The sequence below is a fragment of the Melospiza melodia genome, chromosome 27 (genome assembly GCF_035770615.1).
Source record: "Melospiza melodia melodia isolate bMelMel2 chromosome 27, bMelMel2.pri, whole genome shotgun sequence".
NCBI classification, from domain to species: domain Eukaryota; kingdom Metazoa; phylum Chordata; class Aves; order Passeriformes; family Passerellidae; genus Melospiza; species Melospiza melodia.
This window is the reverse complement of record NC_086220.1, coordinates 4,247,516-4,267,707: the sequence shown is the minus strand read 5'-3', so window position 1 is coordinate 4,267,707 and position 20,192 is coordinate 4,247,516. Positions and strand designations below refer to the sequence as shown.

Below are 20,192 nucleotides of genomic sequence, written 5' to 3'. Positions count from 1 at the left end.
TTTCATTTTTTTATGTTTGTGGGCTTGGGAGTTCTGTTTGTTTGGTTGGTTTTCTGGGTTTTTTTTGTTTGGTTTTTTGTTTATTTGGGTTTTTTGTTTGTTTGTGCATTTGGGTTTTTTATTTGCTTGGATTTTTTTGTTTCTTTTTGGTTTTTTTGTTTGTTGGTTTGGGGTTATGTTTGTTTGGGGGTTATGTTTGTTTGTGTATTTGGTTTTTTTCTTGGGGTTTTTGTTTGCTTGAATTTTTTTGTTTTGTTTTTTGTTTGGGGTTTTGTTTGTTTACAATTTTTGTTTGTTTGTTTGGGATTTTTGGTTTTGTTTTTTGGTTGTTTTTTTTGTTTGTTTGTTTGGATTCTTGTTTGTCTGGGGTTTTTCTTTGTGTTTTTTGTTTGGCTTTTTGTTTGTTTAGGGGTTTTTGTGTTGTTTGTTTGGAGGGGGTTGGGGACTTTTTTTTTTTTTGTTGCATTGTTTGGGTTTTTGTCCATGGCACCAAGCCACCCCTGCTGCCAGCAGGGAGGATGACTCTGTTGCCTGGGAACAAACAGGAGGCAGCCAGCTCATGGAAACTTGTTTTCCCTTGGTTTTCCTTTTCTTTCCATCCCTTTGTGTTTGTGGGGGGTTTGTTTGGAGGGGTTTGATCCAGGTTCTGCTTGGAAAATCCAGCTGGGCAATTAGCTGGCAATGGCTGCTTCCCAATTAATTAGGGATCCTGCCAGAGAGCTGGAGCAGGAGCCCATGGAGAGAGAGAGAGGCAGGAAAATGTGGCTGTGCTGGACCCCAGAAAATCCTGGGATAAGGAGAGAAATCCTCTCTGGGCAAACTCCTGAGTGCTGGTGCTGGGCAAAACCCAGGGAAAAACCTTGGGAGATTGGGCTTTAATGGGATTGGGATTGGCTCCTTTAGGAAAAAGGCTTTGGGAGTTTGGGCTTTAATGGGATTGGGATTGACTCCTTTAGGGAAAAGGTTTTGGCAGATTGGGCTTTAATGGGATTGGCTCCTTTAGGGAAGAGATTTTTGGGAATTTGGACTCTAATGGGATTGGGACTGGCTCCTTTAGGGAAAAGGCTTTGGGAATTTGGGCTTTAATGGGATTGGAATTGGCTCCTTTAGGGAAAAAGCTTTGGGAGTTTGGGTTTTAATGGGATTGACTCCTTTAGGGAAAAGGATTTGGCAGATTGGGCTTTAATGGGATTGGTTCCTTTAGGGAAAAGGCATTGGCAGATTGGGCTTTTAATAAGACTGGGATTAGCTCCTTCAGGGTTGGTCCCACAAAGGCTGAGTCTGGCTCCTTTTTAAAGGTCTGTTTTGGGTTTAGGCCGTTCCTTGGTAATCTTTGGCTCTTTGTGCACCACATCCCAGCCTTGGTTCCACTGCCCTGCTCCTCAAAGCTGGGCTTGTTGTTCTGCCTTGGAATTCCAATTGGAATTCTCTTCCCCACACCCGTGGGAGCAGAAGGAAAGCAGCAGTGGCTGCCTTTGGAGGGAGCTGCCCTTTGTGTTCCTGATTTTCTCCAGGGGACAAAGCCCTTTCCCCCTCTTCCTCAGGGTTTGCTGGGTTTGGGGTTCTCCCTTCATTGTTTAAGGAGATTTCTTCCTCCTCTGGGTCTCAATTTCCAAGGCCTGAGAAGGAGCAGCATCAAAGAGCAGCCATCAGAGCCATGATTTCCTTTCCTACCTGGGCATATTGTGATCTCAGAGGTCTCAATGTTGTGTTTTAATGGATTTTATGTTTAATCATTTTATATTTACTGGATTGTTGATCCCAGTCCCATCCCAGCATTGTTCTGAATTCATGGAATAAATCACTTTAATAAATTTATATCTATATTAATTAATCACTTCATATTACTTTTATTGTTCTTGAATTAATGGAATCCAGACTTTGTAGCCTGCTCTGGAAAATGACATCAAGGCCACGCTTCCCTTTCCTGCTCAGGATATTGTACTCTCAGAACTCTCAGCGCTGAGTTTAATGGGGTTTGTGTTTAATCACTTCATATTTACTGAACTATTGATCCCAGTCCCACCCAGTGCCGTTCTGAACTCCCTGGGGTTTTAGCAGGTAATGAGGAAAATCCTTTTCCTTGCTTTGCACCATTGCAGCCCTCCTTTCCTGGTGCAGGGTGGGTGGATAATTTGGATCATTCCTGTATCCCACCCCTCCAGATGGCTCCAGTCCCCCTCAAATCAGCTTTTTTCTTTTTGTTCCTGGGGGGTTGCAGCCTCCCCAGAGGGTTTTTTCCCCAAGCCTGAGGAAGGAAGAGGCTCCTCATGCTGGGGGAGGAAGTGCTGGGCAGGGCTTTGCTCACTGAAAGTTTCCCATCAGCAAAGCTCATTTCTGGAGGAGATTTAAAGAGGAGACAGTAGAATTGAAAATCTCTTTTGTATCAATTGAAATGAATTTAAATTGCATTTAAATGGACTCTGTCAGCAGAGGGAGGATGGGAGGGGTGGCACTGCTGATGCCACCTGCCCAGATGTGGCTCAGGAAGGTTTTCAACAAACCTAGAATTGTTCCAGATCTTTTCAGTGACATTTTTGGTCCTTACTGGAGCTGGGGGTAGATTTGAGTCACTTTACCTTAGGGAGAATCTTTGCATTTTCCCCTAAACACAGCAAATGTCCAAATTCTGATAAAGTTATCATTGTTGGGGTCACTTGCCTGAAAAACAGGGACAGGTTTCTCTGCCTTGATGTCTTTAGGAAGGACTTTATCCTCTTGGCACCAAAAAAACCCCAACCAAAACAAACAACAAAAAAACACCAAAAAAAAAAAAAACCTGCAAAAAAACCAAACCCAAAACCAAAACAAAACAAAGAAAAAAACCCACAAAAAATCAAACCCAAAAAAAAACCACAAAAAAAACCTTCCAAACCAACCAACCAAACAAAAAGAAATATATTTAATTAAGAAATATTCACTGAGATAAAGATTATCCACTTCTAGAAAGGGAATAAAGAATGATTTGAGATCTGCCCAAGCACTGAAATCTTCCCTCACCAGAGCTCCAGGTGAACACTCAGAACTGGGGGAGATGGAGATGAATTTTCCTGGGGGAAAAATGGTGACATGGAGCAGTTAAGGATTTCAGAGCAGCTGGAATGTGGCAGGGATTGTACAGGCACAATTCCCAGAGTTCTTTATGGAAACAGTGAGGGCATCATGGATAAAACAGAGTTTGGCACTGGATTTATTCATGGCTGTGTGGAATCCTCAGCTGAAAGGGACCCCCAAGAACCATCAGTCCTGTGCACTTATGGGAAGGATCAGCTGCTTAAAAAAAAAAGAAGTAAAACTTTGGCTCATTTCTAGCAGAATTAAACCCCTTCTTGAAGCACTTAGGAATTGAAGAACCCAAACTGGCCAATGCTGATTTAAACTGTAGAACCCCTGTCACATTCCAGCTGCTCTGAAAGGTGAAAAAAAAGGAAAGGAGTTGGAGGAACCTCTGGGAAAGGTTATGCAGAGACAGATTTAAAAAAGCAACAGAGTTTTGCCTCTGGAGAAGTGAATCAGCAGCAGGGCAGGCTGTGATTCCAGGAGGGAAAGCTGCTTCCAGGCAAAGGTTGAGCAGGAACTCTGTGGATACAAAACATCACCCTCACACCCAAAGCAGCTGCCAAAAATCACCCTAAACCCCCTCACGTGGCATTTTTGAGGTGTCCCTTGCATCCCAAAGCTGCAGAGTTGGGGGACAGATCCCCCCCAACCCTCTCTGGGGTGAAAATTTCTGTCTTTCTCTGAGAGATCCTTCACTGCTGGTTCCTTTATCTGCCTTTCAGCCTCTAAATAATTTCCAGCTCAGAGCTATGAGCCAAAAGCCCTCTGGGTTTTTTTTTAATTCTTCATTTTGTAGCCTGGGGTATTTAACATTTCAGGCCTTGGATCCCCCAAGCTCACAACCCACAGTTCCTGGATACAGGAACTGCAAAGAGAGATAAAAATGGGTGTAAAAAGGAAAAAGATAGTTAATTCCAGCTGTGTGCAATAATTCCTGCACAGACACAATTCTTTGTGCCAGGTTGAACCCTCCCTTAGGGGTGTGATGGAGTTGGGACATCTTTTGATGATGTGGTGATTCCTTTTATCATTTTTATCCTTTTCAGCTGATATCACCACCAGTTTCCTGCTGATCCTCATGTTGTTTGTCATCAGCTTCCACCTCCTGCTCGGGGTGCTCAAGGTACGTTCCTCACAAATGATACTCAGGGTTTGGGTGGTGATCACTGGAATTGTGGTCAAAAAAAGCAGGAAAACCTCCCAGAATCACAAAATCACACAGGGAAAAAAATGCAGATAAAAATCCCAGAATCACAGAATCACACAGGGAAAAAATGCAGATAAAAATCCCAGAATCACAGAATCACATAGGAAGAAAAGGTAGATAGAAATCCCAGAATCACAAAATCACACAGGGATAAAAGGCAGATAGAAAACTCAGAATCACAGAATCACACAGGAAAAAAATGCAGATAAAAATCCCAGAATCATATGGGAAAAAAAAGGATAAAATTCCCAGAATCACACAGGGAAAAAAAGACAGATAAAAACCCCAAAATCACAGAATCACACAGGAAAAAGGCAGGTAAAAACCCAGAATCACAGAATCACACAGGGACAAAAGGCAGATAAAAATCCCAGAATCCCAGAATCACATGGGGAAAAACAGCAGATAAAAATCCCAGAATTACACAGGGACAAAAGGCAGATAAAAATGTCTCTGTTGCAGGGGGGGGGAGAGGGACTGGTTTGAATCTTCAGGTTCCTGGGAAAAGCTTCGAACACCCAGATATACCAAATCTGGGCAGCATTTCCATCAGGGCTATGTTTGGTGTCAAATGAAGGGGATTTTATGATTTAGAAATGTTTTCTTGCCTCATTTCCTTGCCCTGTTGCAAGTCAGGTCTGTGAGAGAGCTGTCACTGCCCTGCTGCAGCGGGGACTCATTCCCCAGGGTAGGAGGAGGAATGGCCAAGCCTGGAAACCCCAGGAATGTGAACCCAGTTCTCCCTCTGCAGAGGCGAATTTCAGGGACAGTGGGATGACAGCTCTGATGGGAAGTGCCAATGCCACAGAGTGAGAATTCACAGGAATTTTCGAAAGGGGTGAAAAAAAATCATCTTTGATGATTTTCTCTGGATCCGTTGTCACTGAAATCAGAAATTCCAGGGAAGTGTTAGTTCTTGGAGCACCATCTAAGGTGCTCCATTCCAGGTATTGCCAGCTGGTCTCGTTTCCCAGTTGGAATGAAAATAACCATGAAATATAATGGTTATATTAAATAACCAGCACTGCTTTTCCTCCTCAGATGAAGGAGCGGTTCCTGATCCCCTTCCTGGCTCTGCAAGTCATCGATTTCCTCCTGAGCCTCCTGACCATGTTCAGCTCCTACATCCAGGTGCCAGCGATCATCTCCGTGTCCTCCCTGGGCCACACGGTGGGTGACAGCTCCTCCTCCTGGGGGCTCTGGGTGGGTGACATCTCCTCCTCCTTGTTGGAGCCCTGGTCACTGAGAATTTGAGACTTTCTGTGCTGCCAGGCACTGACCCCCAGAGAACACTGCACTGATCTGAGGCTGTGGAGAAGCTTCCAGAATGGAATGACAGAACTGGGGTTGTGGGTGTGGAGTTTGAGTAGAAGTGTGTGAGATCACAGGGAGGGAAACTCAGAGTTTGGGGTTTAGAATGTAGTAATAGATATAGACCAAGATGGAGGCTTTGGGGTGGAGTCTCCTTCTCCTTCTCCTTCTCCTTCTCCTTCTCCTTCTCCTTCTCCTTCTCCTTCTCCTTCTCCTTCTCCTTCTCCTTCTCCTTCTCCTTCTCCTTCTCCTTCTCCTTCTCCTTCTCCTTCTCCTGCTCCTTCTCCTTCTCCTTCTCCTTCTCCTTCTCCTTCTCCTTCTCCTTCTCCTTCTCCTTCTCCTTCTCCTTCTCCTTCTCCTTCTCTTTCTCCTTCTCCTTCTTCTCCTCCTTCTTCTCCTCCTTCTCCTCCATGGGTTTGGGTGGTTTTGTGTAATTGGATAAAAAGTCCCCATTGCAGATCACAGGTGGTTGGTTATTGGGTTAAAGGTAAAAATAATTTAGGTGTCATTTCTTAATCGGACAGTTTATCCTTCAAAGGCCTTGCAGAGAGAGAGACAGGGCTCCATTTTCAGTGTGTGAGAGTGAAGTGCTGCAGAACTCAGGGTTTGTGAAATTCTGACAGAGATAAGTGCTAACAAACATCTGAGTCCAAATGAGAAATACCATCTCACGATTTAGCCCTGACCTTGGCAGAAAAGAAGCAAAGATTCCTCACCTCCTGGAGGCTCCTGGCTTTCCTGAGGTGGGGAGTGCATGGAATGGAGCATCCTTCCCTTGGGGTGTGGGGAATGATTCCATTCTTCATGGAATCATTGAGGTTGGAATGAAGGATCTTTACCCCAGGCTGTGGCTTGTCATGGAATCCTTTAGTTTGGAAAATATGTTTAGGGTCCTGGAAGGTTAGAATAAAGGATTATTATCTTGGGCTGTGGTTCTTCATGGAACCCTTTAGGTCAGAGTAAAGGATCGTTATCTTGGGCTGCAAATCTTCATGGAATCCTTTAGGATGGAAAAGACCTTTAGGATTCTGGAAGGTTGGAATGAAGGATCACCACCCCGTGCTGTGGTTCTTCATGAAATCATTTCGTTTGGAATAAAGGATCATTATCTTGGGCTGCAATTCTTTATGGAATTATTTAGAGTAAAAAAGACCTTTAGGATCCTGGAAGGTTGGAATGAAGGATCATTACTTTGGGCAGTGGTTTGTCACAGAATCCTTTAGGAAGGAAAATACATTTAGGGTGCTGGAAGGTTGGAGTAAAGGATGGTTACCCTGGGGCTGTGGCTCTTCACAGAATTCTTTAGGATGCAAAAGACCTTTAGGATCTTGGAAGGTTGGAATGAAGGGTCATTGCCTTGGGCTGGGGTTCTGCATGAAATCCTTTAGGTTGGAGTAAAGGATCATTATCTTGGGCTGCAATTCTTCATGGAATTATTTAGGGTGGAAAAGACCTTCAGGAACCTGGAAGGTTGGAATAAAGGATCATTATCTTGGGAATTTTGTTATAGAATCCTTTAGTTTGGAAAAGACTGTCAGGATCCTGAATCCAGATGTGAGATGGTTTCTCCTGGCCAGACAGGATGCAATCTTGGAGGCTGAAGGAAACCAGTGGCAGCTGGGATATTCATCATCCCCTGTCTTGAAATGTTGATTTCCTCCTGGCTTTGAGGGAGGTGGCTCTGCATGTGCCCCTAACAGGAGGGGTTTGCTGGTGATGCCTCAGTGTTTAAATTTTATATTTTCAGGTTCTGTGCTGCTTTGGTGTGTGGGTCTGGGCTTCACATTATGGGATGGTGAGCTGTGTGCACAGAGCAGGGAGAAAAAACAATTCCTGCTCCAGCTGGGCACCAAGGACAAATGATCCAAATCTCAGCCCAAGAGCACAAACACCATAGGCTGGAGAGAGAAAAACAAGCAGGGTGGGACTGCATGGGCTAACTCCAATTAACTCCAATATGCAAATGGATTAGAACTTATAAAAATGAGAGACCCCGTGAGCTCATCCATTTTTGTGGCCATTTTGGGTTGTGCTGCCCAAGGTAGATCCATTGAGGCCTTTTAATGAATCCCTGCTTTATTCTGGAGCTCTGTCCAGCCTCTGTTCCAGGTCAGCCTTCACAAGGCATCACTGGAGATAAACTGAGATTGCCACTGCCCTGGCCAGAGGCTTCTGTGGAGCTCTGATAAAGCCCCACAAACAGTTTGCTCACTCTCTGGGCCAGCAGAAGGGGAGGTTTGGGCTGAATTTACAGGAATTTAGTGGTTTAGACTCCCTGTGAACCAGCCACAGCTCTGTGTAAAGTATGAATGATCTGCAGAGCAGAAGTGACCCAATGCTGTGATTGTAACCCAATTCCTGTCTCCTCAGCAGGGCCACTCCAGGACTCCCCTGCTGGCGCTGCAGCTGCTGGATTTCTGCCTGAGCATCCTCACCCTGTGCAGCTCCTACATGGAGGTGCCAACGTTCCTCAGCCTCAAGCCTGTGGAGAGTGGGGTAGGTCTGGAGCCAGCTCTGCTCATTTCCCACCCTGGAACTCCTATAAATTCTCATTGCGTGGCTGTGCAGCTCCTCTGGAGCATCCAGAACTGCTCAGTCTGACAACAAAGGGGATTTTCTCTGTTCTCCCAGCATTACTCCTGACTGACAGCTCCCATGTTCCTTAAAAATACACCTTGTTTCTCCTTGTAAGAATCTGATGGATGCAAATTGTGGAGCTGCTGGCATGGAAAATGCCTCAAATTTCATCTTTATTAAACAGTCACATTTAATAAGTCCCACCTCAGTGTTGTTATGAACAGATGGAATCATCACATTCCCAGGGAAGGATGGAGATACTGATTTAAGGCTCTGGGATCATGGTCCCAAGTTTCTCCCTCCAGAGAAAAGAGCAGGGAAATCCCAGGCTGGTGGCAAAAGTGGAAATTAAAATTTTTAAAGTTCATTTAAACAGGGCTTTGCCCAAGGAGTGGAAACGGCAGGTGGAAAACAATATCCCTGTGATCCTGCTGCCAGTGAAGATCCCTCATTCCTTGCTCTGCCTGAACCTTGAACCCCTCTCTATGGGTGCCCCTGGCAGAGGGAACGAATGTTTTGGGCTGAGACTTGAGTGGTTTGGGTTGAGACCTTCTCTCTTTTCCCCCAGGGCTCTCTGCCAGCCCTGGAGAAGCTGCCAGCAGAGGAATATGTCAAAGTGATGATCACCTTCACCATCGCCTTCGTGGCTGTGCTCGCCCTCAAGGTAAAAGGCTCTGAAGTGAGGCTTCCCCAGGAAATTCAGCTTTTATTCTCTTCCAGATCTGCCCTGTTGGGCTCTCCTTGGATATGGGAAACTTTGAGATAAAAAATGCTGACGTAGAAATGCCATGGAATAGGGCAGACACTGTTGAGTGAGAAATGGAACTAGGAGCAAGTTTCAAAGGATGGCCTTGCAAATAAGGCTGGATACTTTGGAGAAACAGAACTGTGAAAGACGCATTGTAGTGGGACCCACGAGGGGGAATTTTAGATGATTGGCTTTAAGGCATTTACAGCATGGTGTGGCTAAAGCTGATAAGCCAAGAAACACTTTTATTTATTAATTAGGAAATAGTTGGCTTCTGATTGTGATGGTGTGAATTATAACATCTGTATTGTCACACCCTTCACATGAGACTGAAAATAGAATAAAATTTTTAAAACACTCTCAGTAACCCCATCTCTGGGTCAGAAAAAAGTCTAATCCAACACTCAGGCACAGTGGGAGCTGTGCCTCTGTATGGTTTATCCAAATCCCTGCCTTTGCTCCTCTGTGTGAGTTACCAAGGAAAATCCCTCTCATATCCTCAAATTAGCCCTGTCCATTCCTGTCTAGAAGGACAAAAAGGGTGAAAAACCCACAGCAAAGTGCTCTGCTGTAAAGTGCCCAAATAAATGAGATTATTGAGCAGCAGGTGAGATCTTTCACGGGGTGAGTGGCTGTGTCCTCTCTGATGGGAGCAGAATTCTCCACCCTGACGCTCCCAAAGTTCATTAAAATTGGGGGCTAAACCCTGCTGGCGCCTCAGGAAGCTCCACTAGAGAGGAATTTTATTCTTTTATTGCTTCAGTGGCCCAGAGAACTGATTTTTCACCTTCAGCCCCGTGAAGAAAACCAGAATCTTGCAGGTGCTTGGACAGAAAGCGCTGCTTGTGAGCTGGAAACCATTTTATATTCCGAGCCCTCCAGGTGGGCCAGATAAGCCAGTGGGGAGTGGAGAGTTTTGTGTGGATGCATTTAAAGCTTTAAAATCTCTTTTTAATATTTGCATGGAGTGTGCAGCTGGAGCGAAGATAACCCCGAGCCCCAGCTGGCAGGAATCTCCCTGACCTGGCACATGGATTAATTGGAATTTTCCACAGCTCTACCCACAAAATGCTGGAATTTCAGTGGGTTTTTGTGCTGGGGTTGTAACAGGAGGGATGGAGTAGGATAATAAAACCCTAAAAAGCCATCAGGACCCCCATCCTTTAATCCCAGTGCCACTCCCTCTCCTTTTCCATGGGTAAAATCCCATGGAATTCTCTCCCTGCAGCCTCCCAGCTCAGGGCAGCACGGGGCTGGCCCTGCATTACCTGTGGGGGCAGAACCAGTTCAAAATTCTATGAAAAATTATTCCAAGGGCGGTGTATGGCTGGGGCTGTGGGAAACGGGATCAGTTGTTTGAAATTCCTTGGAAAAAATATTCCAAGGGCAGTGTGGGGCTGGGTTTTTGCAGCCCGTAGGGCTCTGACAGGATCTGTTATTCAAAATTCCTTGGAAGAAATTTTCCAAGGCCAGTGTGGGACTGGGTGTGTGGGACTCCAGTAGGAACAGGATCAGCTGTTCGAAATTCCTTGGAAAAAATATTCCAAGGGCAGGGTGATGCTGCCATTGCACCATTAGGGCAATTCCACTCTGCACCCGTGAGTGGTCCTAAATCCATGGGGTGAGGTGGGCTGGAGGCACCTTTGGGTTCATCTCACTTCCACTGTGCCAGGTGCTCCAGCCTGGCCTTGGACACTGCCAGGGGTGGCAGGTGGGCAAATATTCCAATAATCTTTACCTCACTTTGGAGTCATAAAGGCCTCCAGCACCACAGGGATAAGAAAGCAGAAATTAAGGGGAAAAAATAGTCCTTGTGATTTTGATTTATTTCAAAACCAAAATCGGGAAGTACATTCCTTGTTGTATGATTTTAATTTATTTCAAAAACAAAATGGAGGAATGCTTTCCTTTGTTGTATGATTTTGATGTATTTTAAAACCAAAATCAAGGAATGCAGCCCTTCATTGAATGATTTTTATTTATGTCAAAGCCAAAATTGAGGAATGCATTCCTTTGTTGAATGCTTTAATTTTCAAAACCAAAATCAGGGAATGAAATCCTACATATGATCTTATTTCAAAACCAAAATCAAGGAATGCATTCCTTCATGAGTGATTTTTATTTATGTCAAAACCAAAACTGAGGAATGCATTCCTTTGTTGTATGATTTTACTTCAAAACAAAAATCAGAGAATGAAGTCCTTTGTATGATTTTATTTCAAAACTAAAATCAAGGAGTGCATTCCTTCATGAGTGATTTTTATTTATGTCAAAAGCAAAATTGAGGAATGCATTCCTTTGTTGTATGATTTTATTTTCAAAACCAAAATCAGGGAATGAAATCCTTTGTATGATTTTATTTCAAAATCAAAATCAAGGAATGCATTTCTCAATTTTGCTCTTGAAATAAATTAAAATCACTCAACAAAGGAATGCATTCCTCTGTTGTAAGATTTTATTTCAAAGCCAAAATCAGGGAATAATGAAGTCCTTTGTACGATTTTATTTCAAAACCAAAATTAGAGAGTGCATTATTTTGCTGGGTAGTTTTTATTTCAAAACCAAAATCAAGGAGTGCATTCCTTCATGAGTGATTTTTATTTATGTCAAAAGCAAAATTGAGGAATGCATTCCTTTGTTGTATGATTTTATTTTCAAAACCAAAATCAGGGAATGAAATCCTTTGTATGATTTTATTTTAAAACCAAAATCAGGGAATGAAATCCTTTGTTGAGCGATTTTAATTTATTTCAAAAGCAAAATTTAAGAATGCATTCCTCTGCTGTACGATTTTATTTCAAAGTCAAAATCAGGGAATAATGAAGTCCTTTGTATGATTTTATTTCAAAACCAAAATCAGGGAATGAAATCCTTTGTTGAGCGATTTTAATTTATTTCAAAAGCAAAATTTAAGAATGCATTCCTCTGCTGTATGATTTTATTTCAAAGTCAAAATCAGGGAATAATGAAGTCCTTTGTATGATTTTATTTCAAAACCAAAATTAGAGAGCGCATTATTTTGCTGGGTAGTTTTTATTTCAAAACCAAAATCAGGGAGTGCATTCCTTTGTTGTGCAATTTTTATTCATTTCTTAGATTTATTTTTCAGATTTTTCAGATTTCTAGGTTTTTTCCCCATGGATGAGTGGAGGTTCTACCCAACTCTAACCTGGAGTTTCTATGGCAGCTCCAGGTTTGCTCTCTGGATGAAGAGGTGTTGGAAGCAGGAAGGGTTTTGTAACATTCCCAAAAGATGCTCAAAGTTTGGATTTACCTCCGATCTCTGGAATGTTGAGATGGATTTTTTCACCTCAGATATTTCATTCATTTTTTTTTTCTCCTCTTTCTCTTGGCTTGGTGCCCACACAAAGAGCCCTCATTGTCCTGGGCGTGCTCAGCTGCACAGCCCTGCTCTGGGATCTGTGGCTCCCTGTGTTCCCTGAAAATCCCAACTGCTCCCAGCCCCTTCCCAGGCCAACACAAACACCAGGCACACGACTGGAGCTGCTCAGAGCAGGGAAAATATTGATTTAACAGGGCCAGCCCCACAGACCCCGCTTATTTCCCTGGGCCACAGCCCCTCAATCAGCCCTTTTTCCTCAGCAAATGGATAAATATCCATTTATTGCATGGATAAATATCCGTTTATTGCATGGATAAATCCGGGGGGTGCCAGGACGTCCTGTCAGGGAGGTGCAAAAATGGGATTTTGCTGAATGAAGGGATTTTTGGGCCAGTCCTTGGATCTCTGTGGTGCCACTGGTGCTTTCCTGAGGCATCCAGGCTTTGTAACCTGCTCTGAAAAATGGCATCAACGCCACGATTTCCTTTCCTTCTTTGGGATGCTGTTATCTCAGAGGTGTCCATTATTGAGTTTTTAATGGATTTTATGTTTCATCCCTCTATATTTACTGGATTATTTATCCCAGTCCCATTATTTTATGTTTAATCATTTTATATTTACTGGATTTCCAGTCCCACCTCAGCGTTTTCAATTCATGGAATCCAGACTTCATAATCCGCTCTGAAAAATGACATCAAAGCCACGATTTTCCTTCCTAACCTGGGATATTGTAATCTCAGAGGTCTCAATGTTGTGTTGAATGGATTTTATGTTTAATCACTTTTTATTTACTAGATTGTTGATCCCAGTCCCATTCCAACATTGGGATGGGATTATTTTATGTTTAATAATTTTATATTTACTGAATTTCCAGTTCCACCTCAGTGTTTTGAATTCACTGAATCAAGACTTCATAACTTGCTCTGAAAAATCACATCAAGGCCACCATTTCCTTTCCTGCCTTGGGATATTGTGGTATCAGAGGTGTCCAATGTTGAGTTTTTAATGGATTTTATGTTTAATCCCTCTATATTTACTGGATTATTTATCCCAGTCCCATTATTTTATGTTTAATCATTTTATATTTACTGGATTTCCAGTCCCACCTCAGTGTTTTCAATTCATGGAATCCAGACTTTGTAACCTGCTCTGAAAAATGACATTAAGGCCACAATTTCCTTTCCTACTCAGAATATTGTGATCTCAGAGGTGTCCAATGTTGTGTTTTAATGGATTTTATGTTTAATCACTTTTCATTTAGTTATTTTTTTATTTTCTTGATCCCAGTCCTATCCCAGCATTGTTCTGAATTCATGGAAATAAGCACTTTAATCAATTTATATTTTTATAGATTTATATTTCTATTAATGAATCACTTCATATTACTTTTAGTATTCTGAATTCATGGAATCCAGACTTTATAACCTGCTCTGAAAAATTACATCAAGGCCATGATTTCCTTTTCTACTCAGGATATCGTGCTCTCAGTGCTGTCTTTAATGGGGTTTGTATTTAACCACTTCATATTTACTGAATTATTGATCCCAGTCCCACCCAGTGCTGTTCTGAATCCATGGAATTATCACATTCCCAGAGAAGGATGGACACACTGATTTAAGGCCCTGGGATCGTGGTCCCAGACTTCTCCCTCCAGAGAAAAGAGCAGGAAAATCCCAGGCTGGTGGCAAAAGGGGAAATGCCTTTTTTGCCCTGCGATGCCATAGGAAAATGTCCTTTTCCTTCCCTTTTCCCTTTTTTCCAGGCCTACATGTTCAAGTGTGTCCTGAGCTGCTTCAAGTTCATCAAAGCCAGCAGGAGGGAGGAGGTGAAAGTGGAGCCACACGCAGTGGAAAAGGTGAGGAAAAGTGAATTTACCCACGAAAGTGGACCCAAAACAGAGGAAAAAGTGAGGAAAAGTGAATTTACCCCCGAAAGTGGACCAAAACAGTGGAAAAAGTGAGGAAAAGTGAATTTACCCCTGAAACTGGACCCAAAACAGTGGAAAAGGTGAGGAAAAGTGAATTACCCCGAAAGTGGACCCAAAACAGTGGAAAAAGTGAGGAAAAGTGAATTTACCCCTGAAAGTCAACCCAAAACAGAGAAAAAGGTGAGGAAAAGTGAATTTACCTCTGAAAGTGGAGACAAAAGAGTGGAAAAGGTGAGGAAAAGTGAATTTACCCCTGAAAGTGGAGCCAAAACAGTGGAAAAGGTGAGGAAAAGTGAATTACCCCAAAAGTGGAGACAAAAGAGTGGAAAAGGTGAGGAAAAGTGAATTACCCCAAAAGTGGAGACAAAAGAGTGGAAAAGGTGAGGAAAAGTGAATTTACTCCTGAAAGTGGAGCCAAAACAGTGGAAAAGGTGAGGAAAAGTGAATTTACTCCTGAAAGTGGAGCCAAAACAGTGGAAAAGGTGAAGAAAATTGAATTTTACCCCTGAAAGTGGAGCCAAAACATTGGAAAAGGTGAGGAAAAGTGAATTTACCCCTGAAAGTGAACCCAAAACAGTGGAAAAAGTGAGGAAAAATTAATTTTTTCCTGGAAGTGGAGCCACAGGCAGTGGAAAAGTGAATTTTCTCTGGGATAACCCAGCCCTGCAGCGCTGCCAGCGGAATTCCTACATCAATGGGATCAGCCAAAAATCCCCCAGGAACTGCACTTCCACTTCCACAAGAAGTGGAAAAGGGGCATAAAAGTGAATTTATTCCTGAAAATGGACTCAAAAGCAGTGGGAGAGGTGAGGAAAAGTGAATTTATTCCATGAGCAGGAATCCTTTAGATTGGTGATCCTTATCTCTGCTTTTTTGGGATCTGAGAGAATTTCCAACCCATCAAATCGCCAGTAGGAAGTGGTAATAATCAGCTTTTAATTACAATATATCCACTTAATTTCACTTCTTTATTTTCTGCATAAAATCTTTAAAGTCAATGTGCAAGGAAGGTGAAACTCAGACACAGCAGATAAATGGGAATGGATTCCCTATGATCCCTGATTCAGGAATTTAGGGGCAATTCCAGCTGGACTTTGGTTTCCATGGCTAAAAAGTGTTTAAAATCAGCTTTTTCTTCACTTTTCTTATGAGAGGTTGGGCTTTTCAGTGTTGTAAGGATGCGTGGGACATGGAATGCTGAGGGATGGGGAATGCTGAGGGGATGGAATGGTGAGGGGATGGAATGATCAGAAGGGAATGCTGAGGGGATAGAATACTGAGAGTGTAGAATTCTGAGGGTATGGAATGTTGGGGGATAGGGAATGCTGAGGGATGGAATGCTGAGGGGACGGGGAATGGTGAGGGATGGAATGCTGAGGAATAGGGAATGCTGAGGGGATGGAATGATGGGGGATGTGGAATGCTGAGAGATAGGGAATGCTGAGGGATAGGGAATGCTGAGGGGATGTTCCAAACCTTGCTGAAGGGGATGGAATATTGAGGGATGTGGAATGCTGAAGATAGGGAATGCTGAGGGGATTCAATACTGAGAAATAGGGAATGCTGAGGGTATGGAATGCTGAGGGGATGTGGAATGCTGAGGGGATTCAATACTGAGAAACAGGGAATGCTGGGGGATGTGGAATGCTGAGGGTATGGAATGCTGTGGTTTGGCTTTTATCTCCGCCAATCTGCTGGGCCCTCCCTTGCCAGCAGCAGTGCCCCTGTGCAAAATTCCTCAGCTTTCCTTGGGAATGAGGCTGGGATTCCGCACACTCAGGAGCCCTGGGCCATTCATTGTCCAGGGAATGGGGGAGGCACAGGCACAAGGTGCATCAAAACCCTGCTGGATTTCTGCCCTTTGTGCCCTAAAGCCCAAGTGGTTCTTTGTCCCTGCTTGGAACCCGACAGAGGTGTTGTATTCATATTGTTGTTATCTGATTTCTAGAGTCCCATACCTTCTGGGTGGTTTTCTCACAAGCAGCTCTTCACAGCAGTGTTGTTCCTGCTGCTTCATCAGGGCTCCTCCAAGGCTCTCCCTGACCAGCCAGCCCACCCCCTTTTATCCCAGTTATCTTCATTAGCCACAGCTGCCACCTGATTAAGGACATCACAGCTGCAGCCCATTTAGAACAACTAGGATCGGGGCAAGGCCACTTATACAATACATATATTTTACTAGGACTACTACTATATTTCCCCCTTTTCTTCTACTTACAGATATTCAAATACAATATAGACATTCAAGTACAATACATACATTTCCCCATGACTCAAAGGCCATTTACAACACACACAGCTCCTTGCTCAAAGGCCATATTCTCACAGCTCCTTAACTCAAAGGCCATGTTCATCTTCGTCGGGGTCACCACTGGTTATATTCATATTGTTGTTATCTGATTTCTACAGTCCCATACCTTCTGAGTGGTTTTCTCACACGCAGCTCTTCACAGCAGTGTTATTCCTGCTTCTTCATCAGGGCTCCTCCAAGGCTCTCCCTGACCAGCCAACCCACCCCTTTTATCCCAGTTATCTTCATTAGCCACAGCTGCCACCCAATTAAGGACATCACAGCTGCAGCCCATTTAGAACAACTAGGATTGGGGCAAGGCCACTTATACAATACATAGATTTTACTAGGACTCCTACTATATAGAGGAACTCTGATTTGTGGAAAAAACCAACTCTACAATGTGTAAAATTGTAAAGTTGGTCTGATTTCTTTCAGGGTTGGACACATGTGGGATAGCTCCCCCAAAGGACAGGTGTACCTCTGAGAATTCCTGAGTCTGTTTTATCCCCTAACCTGTTGCATATGCATAAAGTTTCACGATAGGTTCATGCACATTTATTTCCTAGTCCCATTTCATATTAAAACTGTCTCATCAGTTTTTATGAGCCTGTGCAGCTCTCTAGTAAGGTCGTTGTAACATTGCTGTGTCTGCAACTCAGCTTCAGTTTTCTTTTTAAGGTCAGTGGGGCCCCTCCTTATCTCTCTTTAGTTTAGAAACTTGTGGTTTTTAAAGTAACTTTAACTTTTTTTTGTTTTTTTCTGTAGGTTTTTTATGAGCACAGTAAGTTAGTCGATTAAATAGGTTTAGCAAGCTATAGACTAAAAAAGTTGAAACAGCACTCTTCAGCTAAATCTAAAAGTAGTTTCTACTTTAAGTTCAATTTCTAACTCTTTGTCTCAATTCTCCAGGATGAAATCCCTGTGATCCCATAACCTTTGATCTCTTCCAGGCCGTGCTGCCATCCTATGAGGAAGCCCTGGAATTGCCTTCCAAGGATTGTCCCCCTCCCTACGTGGCCATCTGAGCCCAGCTTGGGGGAGCTGACCCTGGGTGCTGCTGGTGCCTCCCCCAGCCGAGCCCCAGTGCTCACCCAGAGCAGTTCCCTGGCTTTTCCAGCCACATCCTGCCAGGGAACGGCTGGAGTCTTGTCCTGCTCTGGCACCCCAACTTCCTGACTCTGGCTCCCCAAATTCCTGACCCTGGCACCCCAAATTCCTGACTCTGGCATTCCAAATTCCCCATTCTGGTACCCCAATTTCCTGACTCTGGCACCTTGATTTCCTGACACTGGCACCTCAATTTCCTGGTTCTGGCACCCCAAATTCCTGACTCTGTCACCTCCACTTCCTGACTTTTGCACCTCAATTTTCTGGTTCTGACACCTTAATTTTCTGATCCAGGCACCCCAAATTCCTGACTATGGCGTCCCAATTTCCTGACTCTGGCACCCAAATTCATGACTCTGGAACCCCAAGTTCCTGACTCTGGCACCTCCATTTCCTGGTTCTGACACCTTAATTTTCTGATCCAGGCACCCCAAATTCCTGACTATGGCGTCCCAATTTCCTGACTCTGGCACCCAAATTCATTACTCTGGAACCCCAAGTTCCTGACTCTGGCACCTCCATTTCCATACTCTGGCACCCCAAGCTCCTGACTCTGGCACCCCAAGTTCCTGATTCTGGTACCTCAATTTCCTGAGTCTGGAACCAAAATCTCCTGGCTCTGGTATCCCAAATTCCTGACTCTGGCACTTCAATTTCCATACTCTGGCACCCCAAATTCCTGACTCTGGCTCTGGTTGCCATCCCTGGAATCTGGGATTTGGCTGCTGTGGGTGCAGGGCTGGCCTGAGCCCTGCCAGTTTTGCCCTGTGCCATGGTGGCTCTCCTCTGGCTCAGCAGGGAGACCTTTAGGAATTAAAGGATGATCCTGGTTGAGGGTAACTTTGAGAGAAAAACTTCTAAAGGGATTTCTTCTAGAAAAACAAATTCAAGTGGTTCCTCCCCTAACTGATTCGGGAAAAAGATTTCCTTGGAGACAAATGGAAAAAACTGTTTATTTAATAAGCAAAGCATTCATCAGCATAAAAAATGAACAATATTAAACAACAAAACCTCTTACCACTCCAAAAGAGATGACAAACTCAGAAAAGTGCCCTTGGTGGGCTGTAGCTTGGCTCACTCAGTGTCTTATCAGTCCCTCTGACCAAAATGGAAAATGGAAATGTTCAATGGAAATGGAAATGTTCCATAGAACATGGAAGGAAAATGGAAATGTTCCACGGGACATGGAAGGAAAATGGAAAAGTTCTATGGAAATGGAAATGTTTCTATGGGACGTGGAAGGAAAATGGAAATGTTCCATGGAAATGTTGCATGGGACATGGGAGGAAAATGGAAATGTTCCATGGAAATGGAAATGTTCTATGGGACATGGAGGGAAAATGGAAATGTTCCATGGAAATGGAAATGTTGCATGGGACATGGAAATCCCATGTCAAACTGTGACAGGGATGAACAGGGAAGGAATTTTCTCTGGGATAACCCAGCCCTGCAGCTCCTCCAGCAGAATTCCTACAGCAAAGGGATCAGACAAAAATTCCCCAGGAACTGCAGCCCTCACCCTGTCTGCTTGTGGTGATTGACACAACCCAGAATATCCAGCTCTGCAGTTTCATACCTGAGTGGGTGCATTTTTCTCTGCTTTTATATCACTTGGAAGACGAGTTTCAATTAAAATAAAAATGTTAATGGCTTCCAAACTGTGAGTCTGGTTTCTGAGGGTGTCTGATTGCTGAGTAAGGAAGAAATAATTTGATTTCTAAAAAAAAATTTGTGAGCAAAAAATGGTGCTTTGACCTTGTCCTCATCTTTCTCATGCTTGTGCTGCCTGCAAAGGAAAAGCTGATATTTCTGCTTCAATTTCCTCTCAAAACCTGCCTCTCTGCCTTATCAGCAGTGATAAGGATCTGTGGCCTGTTCACCAGTGACTCTGCACAGCTCAGACCCTGTAGATGTCACCAATGGCGCTGCTGATGTCCCTGGAATTCCACATCTGCTCCCCATTTGGGATAATTTCCTGCTCTTTTCAAACATCACAGTGGGGAAAATGTGGGGTTTTCTCAGTCTTAAATAAAGTCTCCATTCCAGCCTCATGCAGAAGTCAGATCACAGCCCAGAGGGGGCTGCTCCACTCTGAACCAGCACAAACCAGGCTTCAATGGAATATTTATCAACAAACTTCAATGGAATATTTGCAGAGGATGAATAAGAAATGTGTTGCTGCCCCTGCTCTTTTCACTCGATGTGCGTTTCTGTAATGGGGATGAAGAAGATAATGTTGGTTGTATATTTTCCAGCTGATTGTGCCATTAAGGGGGGATAATTCTGTTTTTCTGTTCTCCATCTCCTTGTTCTGGGCACCAGGATGCTCCACAGCAGACCTGGAGTCTGGAAGGGTGCCCTAGATGACATCTCAGTGGTTCCAGTGCTTTTAAACATGCTCAGAAATCCCCCCAAAAGCTCAAACTACTCCAGTCCTCCTAGCAGAAAATCAATTTTGTGCCCCCACATCTGCCAATTGTTTAACTGTAACCAAAGAGTAAGAGAGCAACTGGAAATTCCACCAGGAAACTTCACAGGAAGGCCCAGATTGTTGCAGCAAGGCCCAGGCTGATCTCCTGCTTTATTCTGTGGGGAGATTAAATGTGATCTTTAAATTAT

The 20,192-nt window shown here is 43.7% G+C and overlaps 1 protein-coding gene across 2 annotated transcripts in view; it reads left to right on the top strand.

Moving 5' to 3' along the window:
• LAPTM5 (lysosomal protein transmembrane 5) overlaps window positions 1-19,237 on the top strand; it is a 28,754-nt gene extending 9,517 nt beyond the window's left edge. Inside the window, exons 3-8 of one of the 2 annotated variants that reach the window (XM_063177402.1) lie at window positions 4,107-4,183; window positions 5,309-5,437; window positions 7,949-8,074; window positions 8,724-8,819; window positions 14,009-14,101; window positions 17,417-19,237. In XM_063177402.1, the coding sequence (XP_063033472.1) occupies window positions 4,107-4,183; window positions 5,309-5,437; window positions 7,949-8,074; window positions 8,724-8,819; window positions 14,009-14,101; window positions 17,417-17,491 (596 nt within the window). In that variant the 3' untranslated portion in view covers window positions 17,492-19,237. The remainder of the gene's footprint in view (window positions 1-4,106; window positions 4,184-5,308; window positions 5,438-7,948; window positions 8,075-8,723; window positions 8,820-14,008; window positions 14,102-17,416) is intronic. The other variant, XM_063177404.1, reaches the window with a different exon arrangement.
• Window positions 19,238-20,192: the final 955 nt, after the last annotated feature.